We start from the raw sequence: 26112 nt of genomic DNA on the forward strand, positions 1-26112 counted from the left end.
CCGGTGGGTTTACAGCCCCAGGGTTTTTTCTCCCTTAGAAAATGCATGAAGCGTTTCCCCAGGATGATGGCTTTTGCTCCCCCTAGGACTCAGCGGTTGAATTTTTAAGTGTGTTACTGATTCATCCTCTCTCTCTCCCTCTGTCATCACAGGTTTAAACTTACACGAATCGCTCTCTTGAGGAGGAGGGGACCGCCGCGCGATTGACACGCATATTCCTATAGGCATCCTCCCCCAGCCCCCACCCCCACGGCCGGATTCGGGTGGCTCCTCTCCGAGCTGAAATCCGAGAAGAAATCCTTGGATCTCTTGTTTTCTTAAAAAAAAAAAAAAAAAAAAAAAAAAATCAAAAAAAAAAAATCTAGAAACCGTCGGTATTTTGCTTTACTGCTTCCTTTCCGCAAGATGAAGAAGTTTTTCGACTCCAGGCGAGAGCAGGGAGGCTCTGGCCTGGGCTCCGGCTCCAGCGGAGGAGGGGGCAGCACCTCGGGCCTGGGCAGTGGCTACATCGGAAGGGTCTTTGGCATTGGGCGACAGCAGGTTACTGTGGACGAGGTGTTGGCGGAAGGTACGGTGGGACTCTTTCAGTGCGCCGTAAATTAAAATCCTGTGCTGATGCAGCAGGACTCTGGTTTCTAGTTGTTGAATGTATGAACGGCTCTAGACCGGTTGACCCTCCCTCCCTTCCCCCTTTCCTTGCCCTGTGAGTCATTGTCCTTGAGAAATTTAAAACTGAGATTTGAAAGTGACAAGGATTTGTGGGTAGAAGAAGGTTGCCAGAAATTGTTTACCTCGGTGGCCTTATATTTAAAAAAAAAAAAAAAACCCAAAAACATTTTCAAGCCCACTCTTGTCTCCCTCACCTAATTATGAAGATTAGGCAGAAAACGTTTGTGTGAAAGTGTAGAACTTCACATCAAATGTAGGGTGTGGGGCTTGTCATCCTCCTAAAACTTGAAATATTATGTGAGGGCTGAAGGGTGGGGATGGAGGACCTTTAAGGAGAGAGAGGGGTTTTTCCTCCTACCCAACTTTCCCACTCCATGAGCAGGCATTGGAAGCAAGAGAGGATTTTCAGAGAATAGGAATGTGTTTTTCTCAGAGCCAAGGCTCTTGGTGGATTTCACTAGGTTTGTTTCCTGACCCAACTGTAATCAGGTCCCCAGGATGCAGTTTAGATAACAGAAATTACATGAAATGAATGTAGTTATTTTGAAATCAGTCCAATAGGCCCCTCTTCCTCCTGTTCTTGGTTTTGGGGTGTGTGTGTTTGCCAAAAGAATGACTTGAGAGTAGCATCTGATTTTTGCTTTTCGTTTATTGGAGAGAAGGTTATTTAGATCTGCTGTGTAAATACCTTACATGTGTGCTCTTCTATATATCTACAGCTACGTATAAATGTATTTATATCTATAGCCCCCCAGGCTTTCTGGAAATCTTTGCATGTCGCTTTTGGTAACCTTAACCTCGACCTTCATAATTATGCCAGACTCATACTTTTCACAGCCCATTGCCTGCCTAGTGTGCTTTTATTTTTAATAAAAGCAGCAATTTCCTTGGCATGAAGCTATTCAAACTAATTGGATTGGGCCAACCTGCTGTAGGTTGTTTTTTATCGGCTGAGAGGGGATGGCTGAAGGGGAGGCCTCTATTACTGCAATATGGTGGGGGAGCAGTTTAATAGCTGGGAAAGGAGCTTTTTTGCAAGCTGAGGTTGGAGCAAGTGTCCCGACCTGGGTTTGGGAAATGCCTGTCATGGTGAGTGTTGCAGGCAGTGGGTTGCGAGGAGGAAGAAGCTGTGTTTGGCTCTCAGCTTATGTCAGCACAGGATTCAGTTGGGCCCAGTTTTCTAGGATTGGGGGTTGAAGCCGTTGGTTTAAAAACACTGTTTTAAAGAAGATCTGGCAATTGATGTCCTCGTGAAATTGTTGCTCTTTTCCATTCTCACTAGTGCTCTAGCCGGACTTAATCCGGGGCCTGAGTCACTGTCCCTGTGGCCCTTTCTTTGTGGGCTTTGGTGCAGCATGGGAGATGCTCTGTGCCCGATGCCAGATCCGCACCCTTGAGTCTGATCTGTCTCTCTCCATCCCTGTGCCAAAGCCCTTGACTGCAGTGGGATGGAGAAATGGAGAAGGAGTGTGTGAGAGAGAATTCAGGAGGAATGAGGGGGCGCAGAGCTCTTTCCTTCCCTCTATAGCCTCTGCTGACCTTTTAACCTAGAAACATTTTGTTCAGCCAGGATATTGTCTCATTAAGGATGGTGTTACCCTAGGCAGTGCCTGTTCTCAGTCTGAGTTGATGGGAAAGAGAAAAGGCAAAATTGGTCTTTGTTATCTAGGCTGCCCTTTTCTTCCCCAGAATTCATCCCTGAGAACTGCCCATCATGCCTTGTGATATTTTTGGTGGGACTGAGGACTCGAAGCTCTGCATTTCTTCATTTATTCATTCAACAGTTCTGGAGTGTCTGTCCTCTACCAGGCACTGTGCTAGGCTCTAGGGATATGATTTACAACTAGATGCTGCAATTTAGAAACTACTTTGAGAGATGGAAAAGAGTCCTTTAAAAGAGAGTGGTATGTGCTATCATGGAGATAAGCTTAGGGTGCAGTGGCCTCCAATTTTAGAGAGCCAAGAATTGCTTGCTGCAGAAAGTGACTGACTGAAGGATGAGTAGGAGTTATCCAGGTATGGTGACTGTGGACAGAGACTCAAGACTAGCAAGAGAAAGTGCGTGTAAAGCGGGGTCTGGCAGTATTGTCCTCTTTATGTTTTTTGACTATAACTGAATTTGAATCGGTGATACTAGGAAGTATATAGCTATGTAGAACCCAGTATACAAAGTATTTGTGTAGTACCCGCCAAGTGCAAAGGTACCACTAGATTCCCAGAAGGATATAGGGAGGTTTGAGGTGTGATGCCTGCTTTTAAGGAGCTCTCAGTGGATCCGGGAAGACAAAGCAGACAGACATTCACACCTGCAGCGGTGTGGGTACCAGTACTGTCCGCCGAATCTGACAGATCTAGGTTCAAATTCTGGCTCTGTTCTTTAGCAGCTATGAAACCTTAGGTAAGACATTTCAAAGCTTTCTTGAATCTCTCCCTCTGGCAGCAGTTCTCAACGTGTGGAGCCTGGGTCAGGAGCATTAGCATCACTTGGGAGCTTGCAGCATATGCATATTCTCAGGCCTCACCCCATGAACTGTGGGTATGGGGCTTTAGCAAGTTCCTGGAGAGATTCTGCTGCAAGCTAAAGTCTCAAAACCCATTGCTCTATGGAGCAAGTGGTCTTGAAAATTAAATGAGGCAATGAGTGTAAATTATTTAACATTTATCAGATATTCAATAATCGGTAGACATTATTTCCTGGCACTGTGTGTGTGTGTGTGTAAGTGTAAGGAGGAGTGGGGAGCTGTGTGAAGGCTAGTTTAGTTGCAGCAGTCTGCAGCTTTCCTTTCTCCCATTGTGGGGGAACAGAGTCAGGTGTTCTTTGCAGAGGCCTCAGCAACTCCTTAAAGGATCAGCACTTGTTTTGAGTAGCCAGGCTCCTTTCTGGACCCTCTTTTCTTTTTTTCTTTCTTGGCCCTGTCCATGGCATGCAGAAGTTCCCAGGCCAGGGATCCAACCCAGGCCACAGGAGTGGCAACATGCTACAGCAATGACAACGCCGAATCCTTAGGCTAGGCTGCCAAGGATCTCCCTCCTCTTCTCTTTGAGTCCTCAGGTGTTGACCTAGCCACCAGTCCCAGCCACAGTTGTCTAAGGATGATGAGAGTGGGGTATTATGTGTCCAGGGCAAGGCCAGGCATTCAGGGAGTGGGGGTGTGCTGGGCTTAAACACAGACTCTGTAGCACCTCATTCCACTACCACCCCTTTTTGCTCCAGTGGCTTCGGCCTGTGCTTTATGGTGAGGAATGGCAGGGCCCCCCAGGGGGAGGCATTGGACTGAGACAGGAGAGTGCCTGGGCTGCCATCTCTCCATCAGCAGCACTGGTCCCATTCGCCTAGTTTCACTAACCAGTCCAGTAGGCGTTTGTCTTTTGGGGGGAAGTGAAGTCTCTAAGTCGGGGGTTTGGAGAGGCCTGGCTCTCTCTAGGCTGGTGCAGGGGAGGATATTTTCTGTCTAGCTTCTTCAGCGAAGAGGTCATGAAGAGATGCTAAATCATGTCTGATGTAATGGGCATGGGATGTCAAGGGAAGATTGGATTTAAGCTTCCTGAATGAGCTCAGTGGGAAAAGTGGGGCAATGCTCAAAGAAGGACGGAGAAACTGTGTTTTTATCATACCTCCTTAGCTGTGTGAGGCCTTACATCTAAGCTCCAGACAAGTATTCATTGGAGTTCCTGCTGTGGTGCAGTGGTTAAGGATCTGGTGTTTGTTGTCTCTGAGGTGGTGTGGGTTCCATCTCTGGCTCGGTGCAGTGGGTTAAGGAGCCTGCGTTGCTGTAGCTGTGGTGTGAGTTGCAGCTGTGGCTTGGATTCAGTCCCTGGCCTGGAAACTTCCATGCGCTGTAGGTATGGCCATAAAAAAGGAAAAAAGTAAACTGATTACCTGCTTTGTCCAAGACAGCATTCCAGAGCTGCATCATTTCTCTGTAAGGTGAACCTGGGACTCTTTCAGGACAGCTTTCTGACCTACACTAAAGGGGTTCAGGTCTAGGGTTAATGAGAACTACCAAGTCTCCATGTCAGTAAACTCTGACAACTTCTACCTGCACTGCAAAGTAGTGAGGTGTAAAAAAAATGTGTGAAGCTATGTAAACCAAACTAGCATATGTGTGTACATGTATGTGTGTATGGCACATGTATGTATTGGCAGCATCAATATGACGCATGCATGCATTCATTTAGTGAGCGTTTGTTAGTGCCTTCTCTTTGGCAGGCACTGTACTAAATTCCAGAGCTACTAGGGTGAGTGGGACTTGGGCCCGGCTCTTAAGGAGCTCACAGGCCGAGGAATATCCCTAAGATAAGTGTCCAGCACTTAGCATGGTCTTGGGTGTATAGTAGGTAGTAGAAAGAAGTTATGAGACAATAAAGAGAAAGGACCTGGGGCTTAGGGTTTCCAGGTGACACACCAATAGAACAGGAATGGAAATTACCGAGCAGATGTTCCAGATGAGGCTTACCCAAGCCTTTCCAGAAAGAATAGCATGTGCAAAGGTGGGGAGGTGGGGAGACAGTGTGATGAGTTCTGGGAATACTGATTAGTCTGGTGTCATCATTTTGGTTAGTACAAGTGTCCCTTCCAGAATCAAGGAGAGAAGGACACAGCGTGGTAGGAGGAAATTCTTTTACATTTGCTCCCGGGCTGTACTGGCTGCTTGCTTTCTGCCGGCCTTCTGAGTAACCTTGGACTAGCTGTCCAGTATGCAATGCTTCCCTCTGTGCCTCACCCCTTTGCTAACAGTGGGCCAAGGGGGTGGCTGGTGTCTGGGGAAGGAGTAGTGGTCCCAAAGGTTCGAAGAGAGGCAAGAAGCCTGAGCAGAAGCAGGCGGGGGAGCGAGATGACCCCTGTTACAGGAAGGAGTGGACAGGGGAGATAATGGGGGTGTTTGACCAGAGCAGAAGATGGTTGGAGAGAAAAGAAAAGGAAATAAGGCCACAGAGAGCTCCAGTGCCAGGCAGGGTGGTTGGCTGTAAGCATGTGAGGTCTTCTCTTGACGCAAACACCAGGTTGACCCCTCCCACTTCAGATGTCTTTGCCTGCTGGGAAGTCTGGTTTTTTAGTGGCAGCTGCAGATTTTCAGGGGGTGGTTTGTGAATGGTGTCTTCTTCCTGGCTTTGGGCACGATGACAGTTATAGCTTTGCTAAATATAGCCAAATCTCGAATTCAGAAACGAAATCCAGAACAAGCCATTGCATGGTCAAAGCCTTGCCTTTGGTCTTTCTAACAAAGTCACGTTCATTTAATGAGACCTCATGAGGAAAGAGGAACAGTTTCACCTGGTTTCTGAGTGGGAGGGTTTGCAGGGTTTGGGGGGTAATAGCTTAAACTGCATGTAGAATACACAGGAAAAACTCGGTAAAAATAAAGTACATGTGAAAAAATGCTACTGCATCAGGGCAATCATTTTAATTTGCAGTATTTGAAAGTTGACACTTCAGAACGGGCATTCACCCCACCATCTACCTTCATCTTGTGCCTTTCCAAGGAGCGATGCTTTCTGAGCCTGCTTGAGAAATAACTGGCATCTGCAAGAGTCAAATAGTGGTAGTCATAGAAAGGGTATTGTCTGTTGAAGTAGCAAAGTGTAGCCTGCAGCCTCCTTTTCTGGAGCCATCTTTTGGCCTGGTGGCAGGAGCACTGTGGTGTGGTTGGGAGATCAGGTTTGTCGGTTCCTTCATTGGCATTGTCATTAACCGCTACTGAGCACTCACTGTGCTGGACCTCGGGCAGTGATTAAATGAGACATGATTCTGCCGTGAGGAATTGGAAATCATAGAACTTCAAACACATGCGCTAATAGCTCTGAGTGCTGTAATGAGGGATGTACCAGGGCTAGGAGAGCAGGCATGAGGGAGCCATTAATTTTGTGGGGTGAGGCATAGTCAGGAAAAGCTAGAGAAGGGTGATATTTGAAATGTGTCTTTGGGAGTTCCTTCGTGGTGCAGCAGGTTAAGGATCTGGCATTGTCCCTGCCGTGGCTCCAGTCACCATTGTGTGGTTTTTGACCCCTGGCTTGAGAACTTGCACGTGCTGTGGATTTGTCACACAAAAAAAGGGGGGGCATGTATCTTTAAAAATAAGAACTTAATATAGATGGACAGAGTTAAGAGACCATTCCAGGCAGAGAGAATAACATGGCCAAAGACACAGAAGCAGGAACATGCACTGCCTGCTGAGAGCTGTATGTTTTGAGATAGCTGTGATCTACAAGGCCAGTAGCTCCCAGCCCCTGTCGTGGGGCTTCCACTCTTTCCCCAGGATTCCATCAGGCTTGTATGAGATGCATGAGCGACATTTGGACTCAATGGGAGCACTGGTGTTGGGCCATATTAGTAAAGATTAAATCTTTAATCTTTAAATATTAGTAAAGATGAAATCTTATTTTTTTAAATGGCCGTCAATAGAAATATTCTCATAATTTCTTTCTAAACCCTGTGAATTGCTCTGGGTACCTCTGTTTGGAGACCCCGGTGCCGAGCAGTGGTTCTCCCCCAGGGCGATTATACCCACATAACATTTAGCATCGTTTTGAGACATTTTTAATTGCCACAGAGAAAGGGGGTAATACTGGCATCTAGTGGGTGTGGACCAGGGATACTGCTAAACATCCTACAGTGCACATGACCTCCTGCCTCCAACAGAATTATCCAGATCAAAATGTCAGCAGTGCCAGGTGGTGCAGCATGGCGTGTTGGCCAGCGTGGGGACAGAGAGGAGTCAGCAGTGGCTCAGAAGGCCCTAATTTGCTGTGTGACTTCAGGCAAATCACTTAATTTTTAAATTCATTTTCTCGGAATCAACAAGCCTGCCGTCTTAACCTATTATGGTTAAAAGTCTTTGTGTCATTTTCTGCATAAAACACTTCCTTCCAGAAATAAACCAGTAAACCAAAGGAGGGAGAATGGCAAATCTTTGGAGGTCCTGGCTCAGGGGAGTTGTAACAGTACTTTCCACTGACCGAATATGAATTAGGAGCTTTAAAAAATTCTCCCCATATTCCCATATCTGAGTAACCCAAAATGTAATGGAAGCATTTTCCAACTTGAATTGCTCAGAGCAAGGTTCAGTTGGGAAGTGCTATTAAAGAGTGTTATGAGAGAAGGTGTGGGTAATCCTTTGTACAAGGAAGAATTTTTGGGAAGGAAGAGTCTAGCAGTGGCAGCTAAGGGTCTTGGGTTCAAGTTCTCTTACTTCTCCCATTTTCAGTCTGGCTTGGGGGAAGTCATTTAACCACAGTGAGCCACTGTTTCCTTCTTGGTAGTGGATGTCTTTCCTACCTCCATAGGAATGCTGTGATCGCAAAGGGAGAGGCTATGGGTATAATGCAGAGCACATGAGAGACAGTGTGCCCCACTGGCCAGGAGGAGCAAGATCTGCTGCAGCATCTAGCATATCTTTCCCTGGCTCTGAGCTGCTCCGGCAAAGAGAAAAGTAATGGAAGCCTTGGCTCTTGCCCTCCCCATTTGATGTGACATAACCAACACACAGGAAATAAGTGCATCCTGCAAGGCAATAGCTATTGAAATTGCTGGAGTGTGTGGTGTAGTCTCTAAATTCTGGAGGGGTGGGGTGGGGGAGGAGAGATCGAGGACTGAAATGGTTAGGCGAGATTTCTGGCGTGGGATTGTGCTTAACTGGGAGTCTTTTCTCTGGAACCCCTTCTTTGAGGAACCTTGTTTTAGGGAACATAGCTAGTTCAGCATGTTTGCACATGTTATATTCTTAGTAAAGTTGAATGAAGTAAGTATTCCCACATTTTTAGTCTCTTTTGAGGAACAGAATTGCCTACATAAATAAATCATAAACTCTGTTTATATTCAAAGCAAGAAAGCGTTCTCATTCTTTGTGATTTTGAGTCACTCAGAAATAATATTAGCACATTAAGGCAACACTGGCTACGACATTTTGTGCCTACTTTCTCCCTCCATTATTAGTCTGTTATCTGTCTTATCATTTAGTCTGTTGTGTATACTTTAAACAAGCTCGGTTCTTCTGTTGAGTTGTGGACAATTGTTAAGAAAGAAGACTCCTTACAAGTGAGTCACCATCTTGGCAGAGGGTGAGTTCCCCAAGTTGGAACAAAGCTGAAAGAGTAAAAATCTGGAGTTACATTTGAGATCTGCTGTGAGTGAATCAGCTTGAACTGGCCATTTTTCTCCTTAGGCTCAGAGTTGACCTTGGCAGACAGTGGAAGGCAATGCCAACTGAAGCTTTGTTATTTATGATTTCTGAAGAGCCAAGAGATTATTGGATGAAAGAGTTTATGGCATACCTATATTATTATAATAGAAGGCCAAACATAGCATTGATGTTAGATTATCATTTGTAATTACAATGTTCTTAAATAATGATGCCTTTCATCTGGGGCTTGAATCCTGGAGAAAGCAGTATAATGCCGTGTAATTTGTTTGGTGCCTGTTTTTAAGGATGCTTACAACTATAGTGCCGGGACCTTTAGAGTGAGAGAGATTATTGTCCCTCTGGTACTGAGCGTGAATTTGAGAACAAAATGGAGACTTGATCGCTCTTTGGGGACAGGAAGAAAGAAGAGGACTCAGACCTCATCACTTGGGCCCTTCCAGCATTTACAGAGGTGGCGAGGCTCCTGCCACCTCCTCAGCTAGTCATTTTCCCCGGTCAGTGAATTTTATTTGTCTAGCCCTGTTCCTCAGACCTTTGTCCCGCACTATTTTTTTAGGAGCCCGGGAGTCTTGGTGGTGGAGGAATGGGTAGTGTCGGAAGAAATAATCCCATCTGGCCTCCCGGCTATGAAAGAATATTGGTTTGGCCAGGAGGTGTAACTCAGTAATGATTGGAAAAATATGGTATTCAGTAGTTTTTCCTTCCTGACTCCTTAGATCAAGGGAAGCACGATGCTGTTCTCCTTGGGAGAAGATTTTTAAGGTTAGCGTCACATGTGGTGGTTTAAAAGCATGGGAATTGGAGGTGGGCAGCCCTTGACTTGACTCCAGGACCTGTTACTGTGATGCTGGGCATCTCACTAAGATCCCAGATTGTCGTGTATGACATTCAGGTGATACCCTGGGTGGCTGTAAGAATAGATGAAATTATGCAAAGTACTCAACGTAGTGCCTGGTGCGTAGTTAGCAGTCTGTAAATGGTAACTCCTAATATTTAAGTGCGTGAGCTTGTTTTTGCCAGGCAGTGTCTGGTTTGCTGGTGAAACTAGAGTCTTGGAGATAAGATGAATAGGTAGATAATATCTATTGGTAAATAGAGATAGATAGATCTGTATCTGTCAGAGTATCTACAGACCCCAAGATGAATAAGGAGAAGGGAGAGAATCTCAGATAAATATTTGTGTTTTGATTTTTTTTTTCCCCTGCCTGAAAGCCAGCTGTGTGTTGGGAAAATTCCCGCAGCCTGTCAAGTCACTGTTATTAGTGTGATGGGCCTCTCTGCCCTTGTGCTCTAACACAGGCCTCCTGTTTCATTCAGGCCTGTGCCCTCCTCATCGCCTGTGGACCATGGATTTGGCTCTTTCCAGTGCTTTACTGATAGTGTTCCCTGCACCTCCCTTAATCCCACCTGACCTCTGTCCTCCCGAACCTCTGTACTCCCCACAGCTGTCACTGTGGTCCATCTTCCCTCCTGTCCTCTGGGTGCTTGTTATTCTTGCTGGCTGTGCTGACTGTTTGGGCCAGTTATCTCAGTTTTATTTTTTTGTTTATCAATTTCACTTGTACCTATTTTCTCATGTTAGATAGTTAGTTTTTAAGGGGCAAGGGGTAAACCTTCAGTTTATTTTGTATCCAAATCGGGACTCTTAAATTTGAACAATGCAAGGGTGGGTGCTAGAGAATGAATGAATTGGACAAGTAATAGGATAAATCTGTGTGTGCTAATTCAGATTCACTGGGCAAGACTAGAGACCCAACAGATCTGAGATAGACAGACCTCCCTTATCCCTGTGGGAATAATATAATTTGTGTTTGCGATCTTATTACCATGATAAGCATCAAATCTTCTAGGTTTTCAGTAAAGTTGAAAAGTTAACCAAATTCAGAGCAAAGAACACCTTCCAAAAAATCATGTAAATCTCTCTTTATTGATTGAGTTTAATTATGGGTATCTAATACTATCAATTTCAAAAGTAGAGATAAGTATAAGTATCTTAACTATATAATGGAACTCTGGAACTGTGAAGGAGAAGATTAGGTCAAGTAGTAAAAACACAGCTATTACTGAAATTTATCATTAAACAAGGCATGCATTCATTTTCTAGCTTGTGTGGTTGTTGACCTGAAGTGTATTAGATGGTGACTCTCAACATGTATGTGAGGTAGTGAGCGTGGGGGCAGGGGACAGATAGGAAGGGGACATATAATTTGAAAATGGCCAGGTCCAGCCAGGAAAGGAGGGAAACTCGGTGAGAATGGGGAGTGGTGGTATACCCCCTTAAGAGGCATACTGTAGACTCAACTCAAGGGGTTGAGGTGGGGAGAGGACTTGAGACCTTTTTTTTTGGGATGGGGGGCCGCAGTATGCAATGGCATGGTGTAGGATCTCAGTTCCCAGACCAGGGATTGAACCTGGACCACAGCCATGAAAGTGCTGAGTCCTATCCATTAGACCACCAGGGAACTCCTGACCTGAGACTCTGAGACTTTTATATCTTTCAAAGAGGATGTGGTTTTGAAAAGTTTCATAAATACAGTACTAGCAGCTCAGATATTGAGTCTAGAGAGGTGGTGTCTAAAATTGATCACTGTATGTAGTTCTTAGAACATAGATTGGCACTCATCTCTCCCCAGTTCTTGCTCCTCTAAGAGAGGAGAGTTGAAAGGACGGATCATCAGAATATCTTGCTTGATGTTTTGCCCTGTGAGCTCCATGACCTTGATGAAAGGTCAGCTCTCGGGGGCTCTCTGAACAGTGCTGAGAATTCGCTTGAAAAAAGTTACCTTTAGATAACATAGACTTGTCTAGAAGATGAAGTATTTCTTTCTCTTTTAAAATCACAACATTAGAATATTAATATGTTATATCAGTGGGATAAAATGGGTTGTATTTAAAGTGACTATCAACTCACCAATCAGTTTTGGAGTGATTTTAAGGCGATAGGATAGAATAAGGTCCAAGTGTGTGTATTCACGTTCTGGCTCTAGGGTTAGCTCATAGAATATGAATGAACAACTGTGTGAGCTCAGGAAAGCAGGTCACTGAGTCTCGTCTTCAATGATCTTGGACACATCATTTCCCTTTTCTGAGCATCTCTTCCTATATAAATCAGGAGATATTGGTAATCTTAAAGATCTCTTCTAGCTCAGACATGGTTTTTAAAAATTCTGTGGTTTCAGTTGGGATCATTTGGGAGGGAGGGTGGAGTGGGGTTGATTTAGTTAAAGTGTTAGACCTCTGTGGCAGGGACTAAGACAACATTCCTGAAGTGGGTTAACCTTGACCTCTGTGTGAGCTGTACTGCCGGGTCATTAATGGAGGTGAGGGATTCCATCCCTTTTCTATTCACCTTCTTCCGTATCTTTCCCTCACACTAGAAACTTCAGTGTTAGGAGTTAGATGTTGGAGTGAGGGGAAGCTCAGATGACTCTTGGACTTCGGGCTTAAGTGACTAGGTGGGTAATGGTATCAATGACAAAAAGAGAACCATATGCAAGGGAAAGAAAATGACTTTAGTTTGGGACTTTTTAATATGAAACCCTAAAGAAAATCCAGGTGTGGATATGGTTCAGGACACTATCAGATAGGACTGGCCTGGATTTAGAAAAAAGTTTGGTGGGAGTTGTCTTATAACCACATGATATTTCATGAAACTGAAGTGGAATGAGAGCTCCCAGGGGACAAGATCGAACAGGAGGGAAGCAGGCTGTGGGTAGATTCCCTAGAGCGCTGCTGTAGGGCAGGCACAGGATGACGGGAGCACACCTAGAGCACAGCCCAGGCTCCTCACTCTGACCTGCACACCTACAAGAACTTGGATGGCCTCTCACCTCGGCCAGTGTGCTTTTTAGTTACAACAGTGATTCCTGTTTACTTTTCTGAGCATTTTTTTTGTCTTTTTTTTGTTGTTGTTGTTGCTATTTCTTGGGCCGCTCCTGCGGCATATGGAGGTTCCCAGGCTAGGGGTTGAATCAGAGCTGTAGCCACTGGCCTACGCCAGAGCCACAGCAACGCGGGATCCGAGCCGCGACTGCGACCTACACCACAGCTCACGGCAACGCCAGATCATTAACCCACAGAGCAAGGGCAGGGACCGAACCCGCAACCTCATGGTTCCTAGTCAGATTCGTTAACCACTGCGCCACGACGGGAACTCCTACTTTTCTGAGCATTTAATGCTGTTTCCTTGTTAGTGTCTTAGATGTGGCTGCTCTCTTTGCTTGGAATGTTTTTCCTGATCTTTCCTTGGCTGACTTCTTGCCATTCAGAGCTCAGTTAAATCTTAGCTCAGAGAGGCTTTCCTTGATCATCCAATATAAGGGACTCATCATGTTTTGCTTTGCCAGGTGGTATGTGTCAGCTGACTTTTCTTGCTTATTGTTTATCTCCTCCCAGTAGAGTCTGACCTCCATGAAAGCAGCGACCTTGACTGACTCGTTCGTTGCTCTATCCCCAGTGCCCAGTGCCTAGAGCACATGAAAGAGGCAGAAGGAATGACTGAAGATGCGGATGGAGGGTCAGGAGAGTGAGGGCTGAAAATGAATACTAAATAGCTCTGAAAGGAGGGCGGGATACTTCAGCGTGTTAGAAACCAGAAAGGTCATGATGAGGATGGAAGGGTAGTTATTGGGTTTGGAAACATGAGGTCAGTCATGAGCTTTGTTAGAGCATTTTTCTTTTTAGGGCTGCACCTGCGGCATATGGAAGTTCCCAGGCTAGGGGTCAAATTGGAGCTGTAGCTGCTGGCCACAGCCACAGCCAATCTGAGTCACATCTGTGACCTATACCACAGCTCATGGTAACAGGAGATCCTTAACCCACTGAGCGAGGCCAGGAATGGAACCCACATCCTCAAGGACACTGTGTTGGGTTCATAGCCCACTGAGCCACAACGGGAACTCCCTTTGTTAGAGCATTTTAATCAGAGCAGTGGAGGGAAGTCCAGGTGACAGTGAAATGAATGAATGGGAAGTGAGGTGAGAGTTGAATCAGGGAGGAATTTATTATTATTTTTAAATGGCGGAAGAGCTTTGAGTACATTAAGCAGAGAGGAAGTGGCCAGAAGAGAGGAGGACTAGTGATGGAATAGGGCTGAGGAGGTGATGGCAGGTCATGGGTGGAATCATGAACTCAGGTGGAGATGACCTGGAACAGGAGAAAGGACACTTTATTCACTGACCGGGAAGGAAGAAGAGTAAGAATGGATATAGAGGAAAAGAAATTGGTAAGGTTTTGGCAAGTCGAGGGAGTTCTTGCCTCATGGTTTCGGTTTTCTTTTGGATGCTGTGGGGTGGGAGTTGAATTGGGGGGTTAAAGGGAGGAAGGAAGGCTCTGGAGAAGTAGATGGAGAGAGGGAATGACAGAGGATGAGAGGAAGGATGGGTGGTCATACGGAGAGCCCACTCGAGATGATTCATCATAGGAACACATGTTCTTCTGACCGGTGAGGGTTTAATCAGTTTTGAAAAAGGTACTATTTTTGAATAGGACTTTTCTGAAATACGTTATATGTTTCTTGTCTTCTAAGTTATATGCCACAGAGGCGGCATAATAAAGTGGAAAGTCCTCCTGATCTGAATCTGTCTGGCGACCACCTTGCCCTATATCCTGGACCAAAGGCTTCCCAGCTCTGTCCATCATCATGTCTTTGTCTGTAAAATGAGGATGAGATGATAGTGAAGTTTCTTTCCAGCTTTAACATCTTACCATTCTTTTATTTCTCAGATGCATTGTTACTAGAATGTTACTGTTTTTTTATAGATCTGTTAGGGTCTTTGCTTGATACTAGTGAGACAATTTGCTTCTGAATAAAATGGCCCTGGGTTGCTACGCTTTTTGAATTTCATGTTCTTGCTTTATGGTGTTTTCTGGTTCCTTTCTTATGAGATTGTCTGCTGTCACTTCTTGCTGCTACCCGTGCGTCTTCCTGAGTTAGTGCCTCTCTAATTTGCTGCTTTTAATCTGCTATGGTCTTGGAAACTAGATGACTACTCTTGTTAGAACCATGTGTAACAATAAAGAGGCTCTTAGTGTTTGAGGGTCTCATCTGTGATCAAAGCATGTGAGCTGCTGAGCCTGGGCTTCATGTCTCTTGTTGGTACAGAAAGGAGTTTTTATGTATCGTGTTCTGGAAAGGTTAAATTCTGAAGAGATAACAAATTACCATTTGATGTTTATTATTAATTAAATGTGTTTAAAACCTTTTGTCTGGGATTCCCCATTGTGGCTTAGAGGTAATGAACCAGACTAGGATCCATAAGGACACGGGTTCAATCCCTGGCCTCGCTCAGTGGGTTAAGGATCTGGTGTTGCCGTGAGCTGTGGTGCAGGTCTCAGATGTGGCTTGGATGTGCCGGTGCCGTTGCTGTGGCTGTGGCGTAGGCCGGCAGCTGTAGCTCCGATTTGACCCCTTACCTGGGAACTTCCATATGCCTCGGGTGCAGCCCTAAAAGTACTAAATAAATAAATAAAAACCCTTTTGTCAGAAAAGTTGAGTGTCAGTGCCGTAGGACCTTAACACATTTTCGTTTTCCTTTTCACTTACTATCCCTTTTTTCACTGGCTCCACAGCCCCTTCTCCACACTTTCAATGTGAGGCAGTGTTTTAGGCACCATTGTAATACTGTTTTAGTCATTTGGTTTTGATTTATTTGAAACTGCAGAGACATTTCCAGGATTGTAATCCGCCATCCCATGCTGTATCTGTTTATCTCCATACGGGCCTTGCTGGAGACTCTCAGATGGTATTTGGGGTTGGGCCTGAAAGACTGGAAACAATGAAATTGATGCTAGTTCCACATATAATCTTCAGGACATATGGAAGAAAGCAATCTAGAGGTCTCTAAAAAAATTTTTTTTGAAAAAAACTAATCCGTAGTATAGTAGAATAATTAGAAAAAAAAGCCAGACAAAAAGAGAAGATATTACTCATAATTCCATGGATTACCGTTGTTAACATGTTAGTGTGTACCTTCCAGACTTGGGCATTTTTTAAGAAGAAGAGTGTGCTTTACATCATCGTCTGTAGTTTGCATTCTCACTTAGCAGTATATCCTATCTTTTTGTGTTAAACGTCTGCATCAGCAGTGTTTGTTCCTTGTATGAATGTTTTGTGTTTATTTTACCAGTCTCCTATTAGACATTTAGGTTATTTATAGCTATTACCAAACAACCGCAAGGAGTATTTTTTTAAAGGCTTTGGGTATTCGTTCTATTACTTCTTAGAATAAATTTCTGAATGTGAAATGGCTAGATCAGAAGATACGCATATTTTAGCTTTCAATACATATTATAAAAGAGCCTCCAGAAAGATTAAACCAATATATGCTTCTACCAGAAGTGTGTCTTACTATGAAGTCAGACATGTTTTCCTTCTTTTTCTTCCTTCCTCTCTTTGCTCATTTGCTTTCCCTTCCTTCCTCCCTCCCTTTTTCTTTCTTCCTTCCTTCCTTTCTTTCTTTCTTTCTTCCTTCCTTCCTTCCTTTCTTTTATACTTCTTCTGTGGTGAACTTTTTATGCTTCTTTGCTCATTTCCGCTAGGGCATTCATTTTCCTTAATGATTTATATAAGTTCTTTACATATTTAAGATATTAATCCTCTGTCTATATCTGCATGTATGTATGTACCCATATATGTGTATATATATATATCATTTTTTCTCTTTTGTCATTTACCTTCAATTAAGGAGTTTTTGCAGATATTTTAAATTTGTGTGCAATCAAATATGTCAATCTCTTCCTTTATGATTTTTTGTATGCAGTTGTATTAGAAAAGCCTGAGGAGAAAGATAGGTACTAGATTACAGAGACCTTGTGGGTTTGAAGTTTATCTTTGAGCCATAGGGAAGCCATTCAGAATTTTAAGAGGGCGATGGCATGATCAGATTTGCAGTATAGTTACATGTGTGGAGGATGACAAATGAGGGAGCTGAGTTTAGAGCATTTAGGAGGCTGTTGCCATGATCCAGGTTAAAGGCAGTGAGAGTCTGGAGTTCTGTTGTGGCTCAGAAGAAACGAATCTGACTAGCATCCATGAGAATGCAGTTTCGATCCCTGACCTCAGTCAGTGGGTTAGGATCCAGCTGTGAGCTGTGGTATAGGTTGCAGACACGGCTTGGATCTGGTGTGGCTGTGGCATAGGCTGGTGGCTACAGCTCCAATTTGACCTGGGAACTTACATTCGCCGTGGTTTTGGCCCTAAAAAGACAAAACAAACAAACGAAAGCAGTGAGGGTCTGAGTGCCAGAGTGGTGATAGGAACACATAAGAGTACAGAGTACAGACGAATCTTTAGGAGGTCATATCATCAAGACTTGGTGCTTGATTGGATTTAGAGGTTGAAGGAGAGAGATGGAATCAAGAAGGATTCCATGTTTCTAGTTTGAATGCCCAGGTACTGAGTTGGAATTGGCACTAACTGAGCTGTGTTATTCAAGAAGAGAGGGAAGTTTGATGAGGGAAGATAATGAGTTTGATCTGCTCAGTTCGTAGTGTGTTTGGGTTATCTATTGCTATGTAACAAACTGTTCTAATCCAGTGGCTTAAAACAGCAACAGTTTATTATTTCTCATAAGTCTATAGGTTGACTGGGGGCTAAGCTGGACTTCTGCTCATCTCATTTAGGGTCTGTTAAAATTGTCTTTCCTCCCACCATACTGTCAAATACCTGAATTCAGAACATGCTTCTCCCCCCCCAAAGAAAAAAACAAACCCAAAGCTAAATATATATATAGTTCCCTGGTGGCCTAGTGATTAAGGATTTCGCATTGTCACTGCTGTGGCTTGGGTTCCATCCTTGGCCCAGGAATTTCCACATGCCATGGGCACAGCCAAAAAAAAAAGAAAAACCCAGTATGGACCAATACATCACATTTCTAACACCATGCCTTATCCTTAGTAGAAATATATATGCCAGAGAAATATAGGAAACCCTATGGATTTATACACAGAGCTTTTGTGTTTTTTTATACCCTAGAGGATGACCTGAGAATTGGGTGAAGGGGGTGGCATTAAAATTTTTTATTTATTGATGTTCCCATTGTGGCTTAGCAGGTTAAGAACGTGATGTAGTCTCCATGAGGATTCAAGTTTGATCCTTAGCCTTGCTCAGTGGGTTAAGGATCCGGCATTGCTAGATTTGAAGATGCGGCTCAGATTCAGTGTTGCTGTGTCTGTGGCATAGGCTGGCAGCTGCAGCTTCTATTCGACCCCTAACCTGGGAACTTCGAAATGCCACAGGTGCGGCCCTAAAAAGAAAAAAAAATGTACTTATTTATTTATAGTAAAGTGGGATAAGGGCTTGGGGGAAACTTATTAGACAAGTCATTTTTAGGAAGGAGTACCTAGGGAAGATGAGTATTGTGAAATTGATTTGTTTGGAGCTGTCCATGCAGAGACACTTGTGCTCAAGTTTGAAAAGTCAAGAGTAAGAAGAGCAGTGGACTGAGAATGGAGTTGAGTTTTAGCAGCATTTAAGGGCTAGTTTAGTAGGGAAAGCCCTTAAAGGAAACAGGGGAAGACTCTCCAGAGGTATGAGGAGAATCAGTAGCCTGCAATGTCTCCCACACAGGACACCCTGCAGAGTTAAAAACTTGGAGTCAAGAGGATCAGATGCCCCAGAGTTGGTCAAGTAGGATAAAGACTGGAAATGGCCCCTGGATTGGACAACGGGATGGCACTGGCCTCTGCGAGAGCAGTTTCAGAAGAGTGGTGATTTGGCGAATGGGAGCACCAAATCTTGATTGTTTCTTTAAGGAGTATGAATGGGGAAAAAAAAAAAAAAAAAGGAGAGACTGGTATGGTAGCTCTATACGGAGATGCTTGTTCATGTTAATAGGCTGCTGTGAAGGCATCAGGAGACAGAGACTGCGATTAAAACAAGAGTGGGGGCAGTTGCCTAATGGAGTGAGGTTCGAGACTGGAGGAGACAGACTCTTCATCTTTTTGAATTGCAACTCCATTCTTTCAGTTACTCAGGCCAAAAGCCTTTCCTCCATGCATGCAGTTGGATCCTTCTTTATTCTTAGGCGCAAACCGTCTTACTTCTCGCCCAGTTTATCAGAAAATCCTGTTTGTACTGCATTCACAATAGATCCCAAATCCAACCTCTGCTGCTGTCTGTCCAGGCCCAGCTATTGTTGGCCTGGATTATGCTGGCTATTTCTTCACCAGTCTCTCTAGTTCTCCATCCAAGCCTCCTCATCTACTCTCAATGCAGTAGTCAGAGGGATCCTTTAAAATGCAAGTCATTTCCTGTTACTTCCTGAATGGTTCTCTGCTGGGAACCATTCACTGACTCCCTATCTCACTGAAGCTAAACTGCAAACCTGTGTGGGCTTAGAAAGTGCTGTTCTCTGGCCTGCGATTGCTTCTCTTCTGTCCTTACTACTCTCTTCGGTTACTGCACTTTCTCCATACTGGCCTCCCTGAGATTCCTTAAAGCAGGGGAGGCTCATGCCTCTCCCTTAGGGTTTTTATGCTCTGCCATCTGCCTACAATACTCTTCCTTCAGGTAGCCCCAAAGCTTGCTCTCCCTCGCCTGTTTGGCTTACACGGCACCTTTTCAGAGTCTGTCTCTGACCATTCTATTAAATGTTGCAAGCACTCCCTCCCCCAGCTCTCCCTCTTCCTTCTCCCTGCTTCTGATATGCTCTGTCAATATTTGTTTGTTTATTGTCTTCCTTCTTTAGAATGTAAGCTTCCTGAGCTTGTCTCTTTTGTTCACAGGCCTGGAACTGTGGCTGTCACAGAGTAGGCACTCAGGAAATATTCATTGATTAGGTGGGTAAATAAATGAATGAATGAATGGGATCAAGGCTGATACTTGGAAAAGAAGGAGAAGTTTCACCCTCTGAGACAGGAGGAGGTAAATTAATCAGTGTTGCTAGAGATCAGCTCGGGGTGGGGCAGCTGGAGTTGGTATGGGGAGATGGGAATTTGAAGGTGGTCATGGCATAAGGAGTCAAGGTTGTCTGCTGGGGATAGTGGTGAGGATGGATGAGGCTGAGGAGATGCCTCAGGGTTTGGGTTAGTCACTGAGAGGAATGGGGGAGGGAGCTATCTATCCAAGGACTCAGGCGGGATGAAGACCATGAATTAACAGTGATGCAGCTTTGCAAGGCCATGTGATTTTTCTTGGTAGAACTCAGTCGCCTGGGGTTAGGAGCAAAATGGGTGGATTTAGCATTGATTCAGGGTTTAGTTGTTTTGGGAGGTCAGGAGTACAGAGGAAGCAAAGGAGTAGTCCAGGTTGTTAACCATGAGGCTAGAGAGGGCAAGAGAAGACCCTTTGAGGAAAGGGTTGATTGGGAGAAAATGGAAAAGAGACAGCCTGGAAGATGAATGAGTTTGTAGAACAGATCAGCCCAGAGTGAAGGCATGAGAGACTGGAAGTCTTGGAGCATGTGTCGGAAGGTGAACAGTTGACGTTTAAGGTTTGTGTTGACAGAGTCTGGGGTGAGGCCATGTATGTAGGTAGTTGAGAGGACCAAAGGTCACTGTGGGGCAGACATTGGGAGGCTGAAGTATAGGAATAAATCATCCTTGTGGATTTTGAAACCACCCAGGATAAAGGCAGGAGTTGTGGTGGAAGGGAAGCCAGGATGCCAGAGGCTTTTCTGAATGTTGGGAAGTGAGTAGGAGGGTGGAGGAGCAAAGGCAAGGTGGGGTGGAAGCCACCCGAGCCAGGTGGCAACCGCTCCAGAGGGCGGAAATCTTTACCTAAGGTGGAAGGAGTTGTAGTCTGGAATCAGTTTAGGTGAATGAGGAAAAATCTGACCTCCTGACTTGAAGTTCTTGAGGTGTAGGAAAATCTGGCATCAGAAGGCTGGTGATGTAAGCAGTGCTGGCTGGCTCACTGGCAGGCCAGCGCAGCAGGGATCCTGTATATTTGGGCAGATTATGGAGCTAAATTGTGATTAGAGTTATTGTTACATTTATATAATTTACAGCATTTATTTGAAAGCTTTATGTTTCCTTTTATTAAAAGGAATAAGTTTTTACTTATATTTTACCTATGTATTTACATGTTATATATGATATTTACTTATTACATATATTTAATTCTTCCTTTGGTTTTGGCTTTGAGAAGAAAGACAAGAGACCTCACATGTCACTGTGCAGACATCCTTGGTATGTGGTTTTGAATTTGCCTCTTACATTTCGTTGCTGGGAGCTTCTGTTCACCTTTAACTTCTAGGCTCTTTGGGTCATCTTGGTTGCCTTGAGGCTTTCTTTGTCACATTGGACTAGTGATTAACTCTTATTTTAAATTGTTATTATAAAAGTATAGTTGATTAAATGTTTCGTCAAGTTCTATTGTACAACATAGTGACCCAGTCACATACATTTCCCTGTGCTGTACGGTAGGATCCCATTGCCCATCCAGTCCAGATAGAACAGTGTGCACCTGGGTTGCTGAGTGAGGCAGGACCACTTCCCTGCATTTTTACTCAGTAGCCTTTAGATAAGGGAAAAGGTCTGCCTGTGTCAGCACAGTTGCTCAGTCTGTGAGTTAGAAATGGTATCTGGCATGTTTCCAGGTATTCAAGAACCTAAATAATTCGCTGGGAAGTCTTCATTAAATGCTGCCTTCCACGCCCCTGATACTTCAAACTCCTCGCTTCCCCTGCTGCACAGATATACGGTGCTGTGGGCAGTACTTCTTGACTCTTTTTTTTTTTTTTTAAACAACTTGAGCACTTGGTATAGATCTCTTTAGTTTTTGTCCTCTGTGTGTGTATGCATACATACGGACTTCGTCTCTATCTCTGTCTCTTTGTCTTCTAAGCTGTTCTTCACCTACCTGTGGATTCCTTGAGGGCATAGTTTACACTTATCTTTCTATATGATCTTAATTAGCAGATACTTAGGAAGTATGTAATGTGAGTTAATACATTAAACTTAGAATTCAAACAGCCTAACCCACACATCTTGCAAAGGAGAAAACTATGCCCAGAGAACTAAAGGACCTGTCCAAGGCTACATAGGTTCAGATGGGAGTAGAATCCGTTTCCTTCTCAAGGTTTGGGCCTTTCCAAAAGATTAATGTCAAAACAACTGGGCCTGAATTGATTTTGTACCCCCACAGTTAGAGATCATTGACTTTCTTAAAAGGTTAATCATATCTTCTAGGAATAGGGACTTTCATCCTCTCATTTCAACTATCACCCTGCTCAGGGATGAAATGATGGGTGGAACTTTTGTTGTTCTTCAATTACCTACTTAGATTGAGGAATGAGGGCCTAGGTAGAGCAAGACTCTGTCTTACTTGTAAAACTGGTAGGCTTGCTTTTTCTTTGACCTGTACCTTCAGGACGTCCTTCTGTCTCTTGGGTGCTAATGGAGACATGGAGCCATGCACTGGGGACAGGCGAAGGGTACTGGATAAACTCTGGCCTGTTAGCCAGAAAGCAGCATATCTGTGGCACTTGTGACTGATTTGGGGGAACTGGGATTAGGAGAAAGGACATTATAATCAGGTGCCAGAAGTCCATAGATAGGTCATTTGTGGCTGGTAGGGTTGGCAGAAAACAGTGAGTCACACTGCCAGCTTGACAGGTGATTGAAAAAGAACAAATTCTTAGTAATTGCTGGGAGAGCCCCTTTTCCATTTGGACCAGTGGTTCTTAATTGGGGGCTCTTTTGCCCACTGAGGGATGTTTGGCAATGTCTGGAGATATTTTTAGTTGTCACAACTCAGGAGAAGGAGTGTGTGTGTATGTGTGTGTGTTAGTGGCATCAATAGGTGTTGGCCAGGTATGTGGCTCCAGCGCACAGGACAGCCCCTCACTTTAAAGAATTAATTACACAGCCTGAAGTCAATAGTGCTCAGGTTGAGAAACCCTGATTTACATCCTGATGATTCTTTAAATCATTAAAATAAATGTTTTATATGTTTTTTTTTTTTTTTTTTTTGGCGGTGTCTGCAGCTTTCAGAAGTTCCTTGGCCAGGGATTAAACCTGAGCCACAGTAGTAACCTGAGGCACAGTAGTGGCAATACCAGCTCCTTAACTTGCCAGGCCACCAGGGAACTCCTATATATATTCTTTACATTGAATTCTAATGGCAGAGTTGGATTTATTTCACCTTTTTCAGTTAGGGTGAAATTCACATGACATAATCATTTAAAATCATAATTAAAATTTTAACTGTATTAATACAGTCATAATGTTATGCAGCCATCATCACCTCCATTTAGTTCCAAAACATTTTCATCATCCCAAAAGGAAACTTATACCCATTAAGCAGTTATTCTCATTTCCTCCTTCCCAAGCCCCTGGAACTACCAGGTTACTTTCTGTCTCTAAGGATTTGCCTATTCTGGATAGTATATATAAATGGAATCATATATGATTATCTTTTGTGACTGGTTTCTTTCACCTAATATTTTTGAGGTTCTTTCATGTTGTGGCCTGTATCAGTACTCCATCCACTCCCCCCTTTTATTTGTCTTTTTATGGCCATACCTACAGCATATGGAAATTCCCAGGATAGGGGTCAAATCAGAGCTGTAGCTGCTGGCCACAGCCATAGCAACACAGGATCTGAGACCCCACTACAGCTCATGGCAATGCCAGATCTTTAACCCACTGAGTGAGGCCAGGGATTGAACCCGCATCCTCATGAATGCTAGTCAGGTTCATTAACCACTGAGCCACAATAGGAACTCTACTCCATTACTTTTTGTGGCTGAATAATATTCCATTGTATAGATATACCACAGTTTGTTTATCCATTCATCACTGATGGATATTTGGGTTTTCCACCTTTGGCTATTGTGAATAATGCAGCTATGAACATTTGTGTACAAGTTTGGGGTTGAAAAACAAAATTATTTTTCAATTTTTCTTGGGTATATACCCAGGAGTGTAATTTCTGGGTTATTTGGTAATTCTGTGTTTAGCTTTTTAAAGAACTGCCAGGCTCTGTTCCACAATGGCTGAACTATTTTTACATTCCCACCAGCAAGGCTGTGATAACTGTCCCTGCCCTGAAGTCCACTGGGAACGTCCTATGTTTCAGATAACTTTAGAAACTCCCCAAGCTGGTTCTTAGAACATCTTCCATTGTGATCTGTCCTTATCTTTTGAACCATATAGATGGGACAATTGTATTTCCTTTCAAGTTGGTTAAAAAGCAAAATCACATACCCAGCTGCCCATCTGTGTCTTCTGTAAGGATCAGAGCCCAAGTGAGATGAGGTGGGGCAGGTGGGCGGGGTACCTGGCAGGACTGAACTGCTCTGGCCTGCGGAGCCCCTTTCTCTATGAAGGCCCTTGGCCGTGGGCTAAGCTGAGGTCCACGAAGAGCACAGCACCAATGGACACAAAGTGTCCTTCATAAACTGTGTAAGTAAAGAGTCTCCAGAAGGAAGATTTTTGAAAGTGCTCATGAGGGAGGAATACAGCAAAGTGGTTTTTCTTTTTTTTTTTTTTAATCTCCATGGTTGGGGTCATATTATTTTCTTAGGTTTGCTGCAACGAAAGAACATAAACTGGATGGCTTACAACAACAGTGATTTATCTGCTCACAGTTTTGGAGGCCAGGAGTCAGAAACCAGGGTGTGGACAGGGCCCCTGTCCCTCTAACAGATCCTTCCTTGCCTCTTGCAGCCTCGGTGGCTCCCTTGTTTCCTTGGTGGGTGGCTGCAGCACTCCTGTCCCTGCTCCCACCTTCGCATGACTGCCTGCTCTTCTCTTTGCATCTGTCCTGTGAGGGTCTTGGTGTAAGGACACTTGTCACTGGATTCAGGGCCCGCCAGTCTAATGCAGGATGACCTCATTTTGAGATCCTTTCTGCAAAGACTCTTTTTCCAAGTCAGGTCACATTTCCAGGTTTCTGGGGTTAGGACATGGACTACCACTCAGCTCACTACAGGGATGGAGGAGACAAGGTGCTGGGGTTACAGGAAAACCGTTTTCATCCTGCAGGGTAAGGAGACAAGGTGCTGTGGAGGGAGAGTGGCCTGGCTGAAACCCTTACCCGGGCACCTGTAATATTGGTGTCACCCTCCCTGGAAGCTCTTAGCTTGAAATGCCAGCTCCTCGGGGAGAGGAGGGATGTGTCCAGACCAGAGATAGCTTACCAGACCTCACCTCGCACCTGTCGAACAAGTCCTCATGTGACCCCACGTGTGTCTTCTTTCCACTAGCCCTTCCTCTTCCCTCTCTCCTTCCTTCCCAGATATTCTCTGATTGTTTCCTTTGATTGTTTTCTGTCCCCATCATGGACAGTAAATGAAATAGAAGTATGTACTTTAGTAATCTCAATGTTTATTAAGTAAGTCTTCATTGCTTGTCTTCTGAACTGACTCATCAGATGCTGGTGCTGGAGGCTGGCAGTGACCTCTTTCCTTCCTTGGTTCTTGGTCTTTGGTCACATGATTTTGGGGTGTCATGCTAGGAGCAGTTGGGACTGCACAGAGCCTGTGCCTTCAGACAGTTGCATCTCATTTTCCTTGACAAGAGTACCTGTCAAGCAGGGGACGCTTGGACTTGGGGAGAGGTTAGGACTCCTGTGACCTTGAGTCATCCACATTCACTGGATTTTCCTACTTTCCCCCTAGAGCTTGAGCCATCATAAATGGTTAAATTACTTTGTTAAAATGCAGATCTCCCCTAAGGATAGTAATGTTACTGAAGGACCAGAAACTTAGTCAGCACTTCTCCAAATAACACTTTAAGATTGACACAAACACTGGCACATCTATAAAGTTGATATCCTAGGTAAGATGGAGGACTCAAAGACTCTGGAATCTTTGCGGAGCCTGGAGAACAACCTTGAAGTGCTTTTTATAAACCGAGCCACATCTTCCACATTGATAGAAATATACTGGCTCTTTGTTTTTCCAAGGAATGGCCTGCCTCTTTGGGCAAAATTGAGACTGACTGGGTAAACAATATACAGCACGTAGTTCAGTCCTAGAAGGGTTGAATGGTGAAGGGAGCAGGACCATTAAGAGAATAGAAAGGACTTTATCAGTTAAGTATCAAACAAAAATGGTAGTGATGGAGTTCCCGTCGTGGCTCAGTGGTTAACGAATCTAACTAGGAACGATGAGGTCTCGGGTTTGATCCCTGGCCTTGCTCAGTGGGTTGAGGATCCGGTGTTGCTGTGAGCTGTGGTGTAGGTTGCAGACACGGCCAGCAGCTGCAGCTCCGATTCGACCCCTAGCCTGGGAACCTCCATATGCCACAGGAAGCGGCCCTAGAAAAGGCAAAAAGACAAAAGAAAAAAAAATGGTAGTGATTCAAAAATAGAGTTACAGTCCTTTTCTGGTCAGACTTCTGGTAGTCAGCTGTG

The 26112-nt window shown here is 44.3% G+C and overlaps 1 protein-coding gene across 11 annotated transcripts in view; it reads left to right on the plus strand.

Moving 5' to 3' along the window:
* The window catches only part of AAK1 (AP2 associated kinase 1), a 177743-nt gene that overhangs the window by 521 nt on the left and 151110 nt on the right, over positions 1–26112 (plus strand). For all 11 annotated transcript variants that reach the window (XM_047781868.1, XM_047781871.1, XM_047781870.1 and 8 more), the window contains exon 2: positions 153–568. In XM_047781868.1, coding sequence (XP_047637824.1) covers positions 406–568 — 163 coding nt within the window. In that variant the 5' untranslated portion in view covers positions 153–405. The remainder of the gene's footprint in view (positions 1–152; positions 569–26112) is intronic.

Source organism: Phacochoerus africanus, chromosome 5, assembly GCF_016906955.1.
Source record: "Phacochoerus africanus isolate WHEZ1 chromosome 5, ROS_Pafr_v1, whole genome shotgun sequence".
Lineage (NCBI taxonomy): Eukaryota > Metazoa > Chordata > Mammalia > Artiodactyla > Suidae > Phacochoerus > Phacochoerus africanus.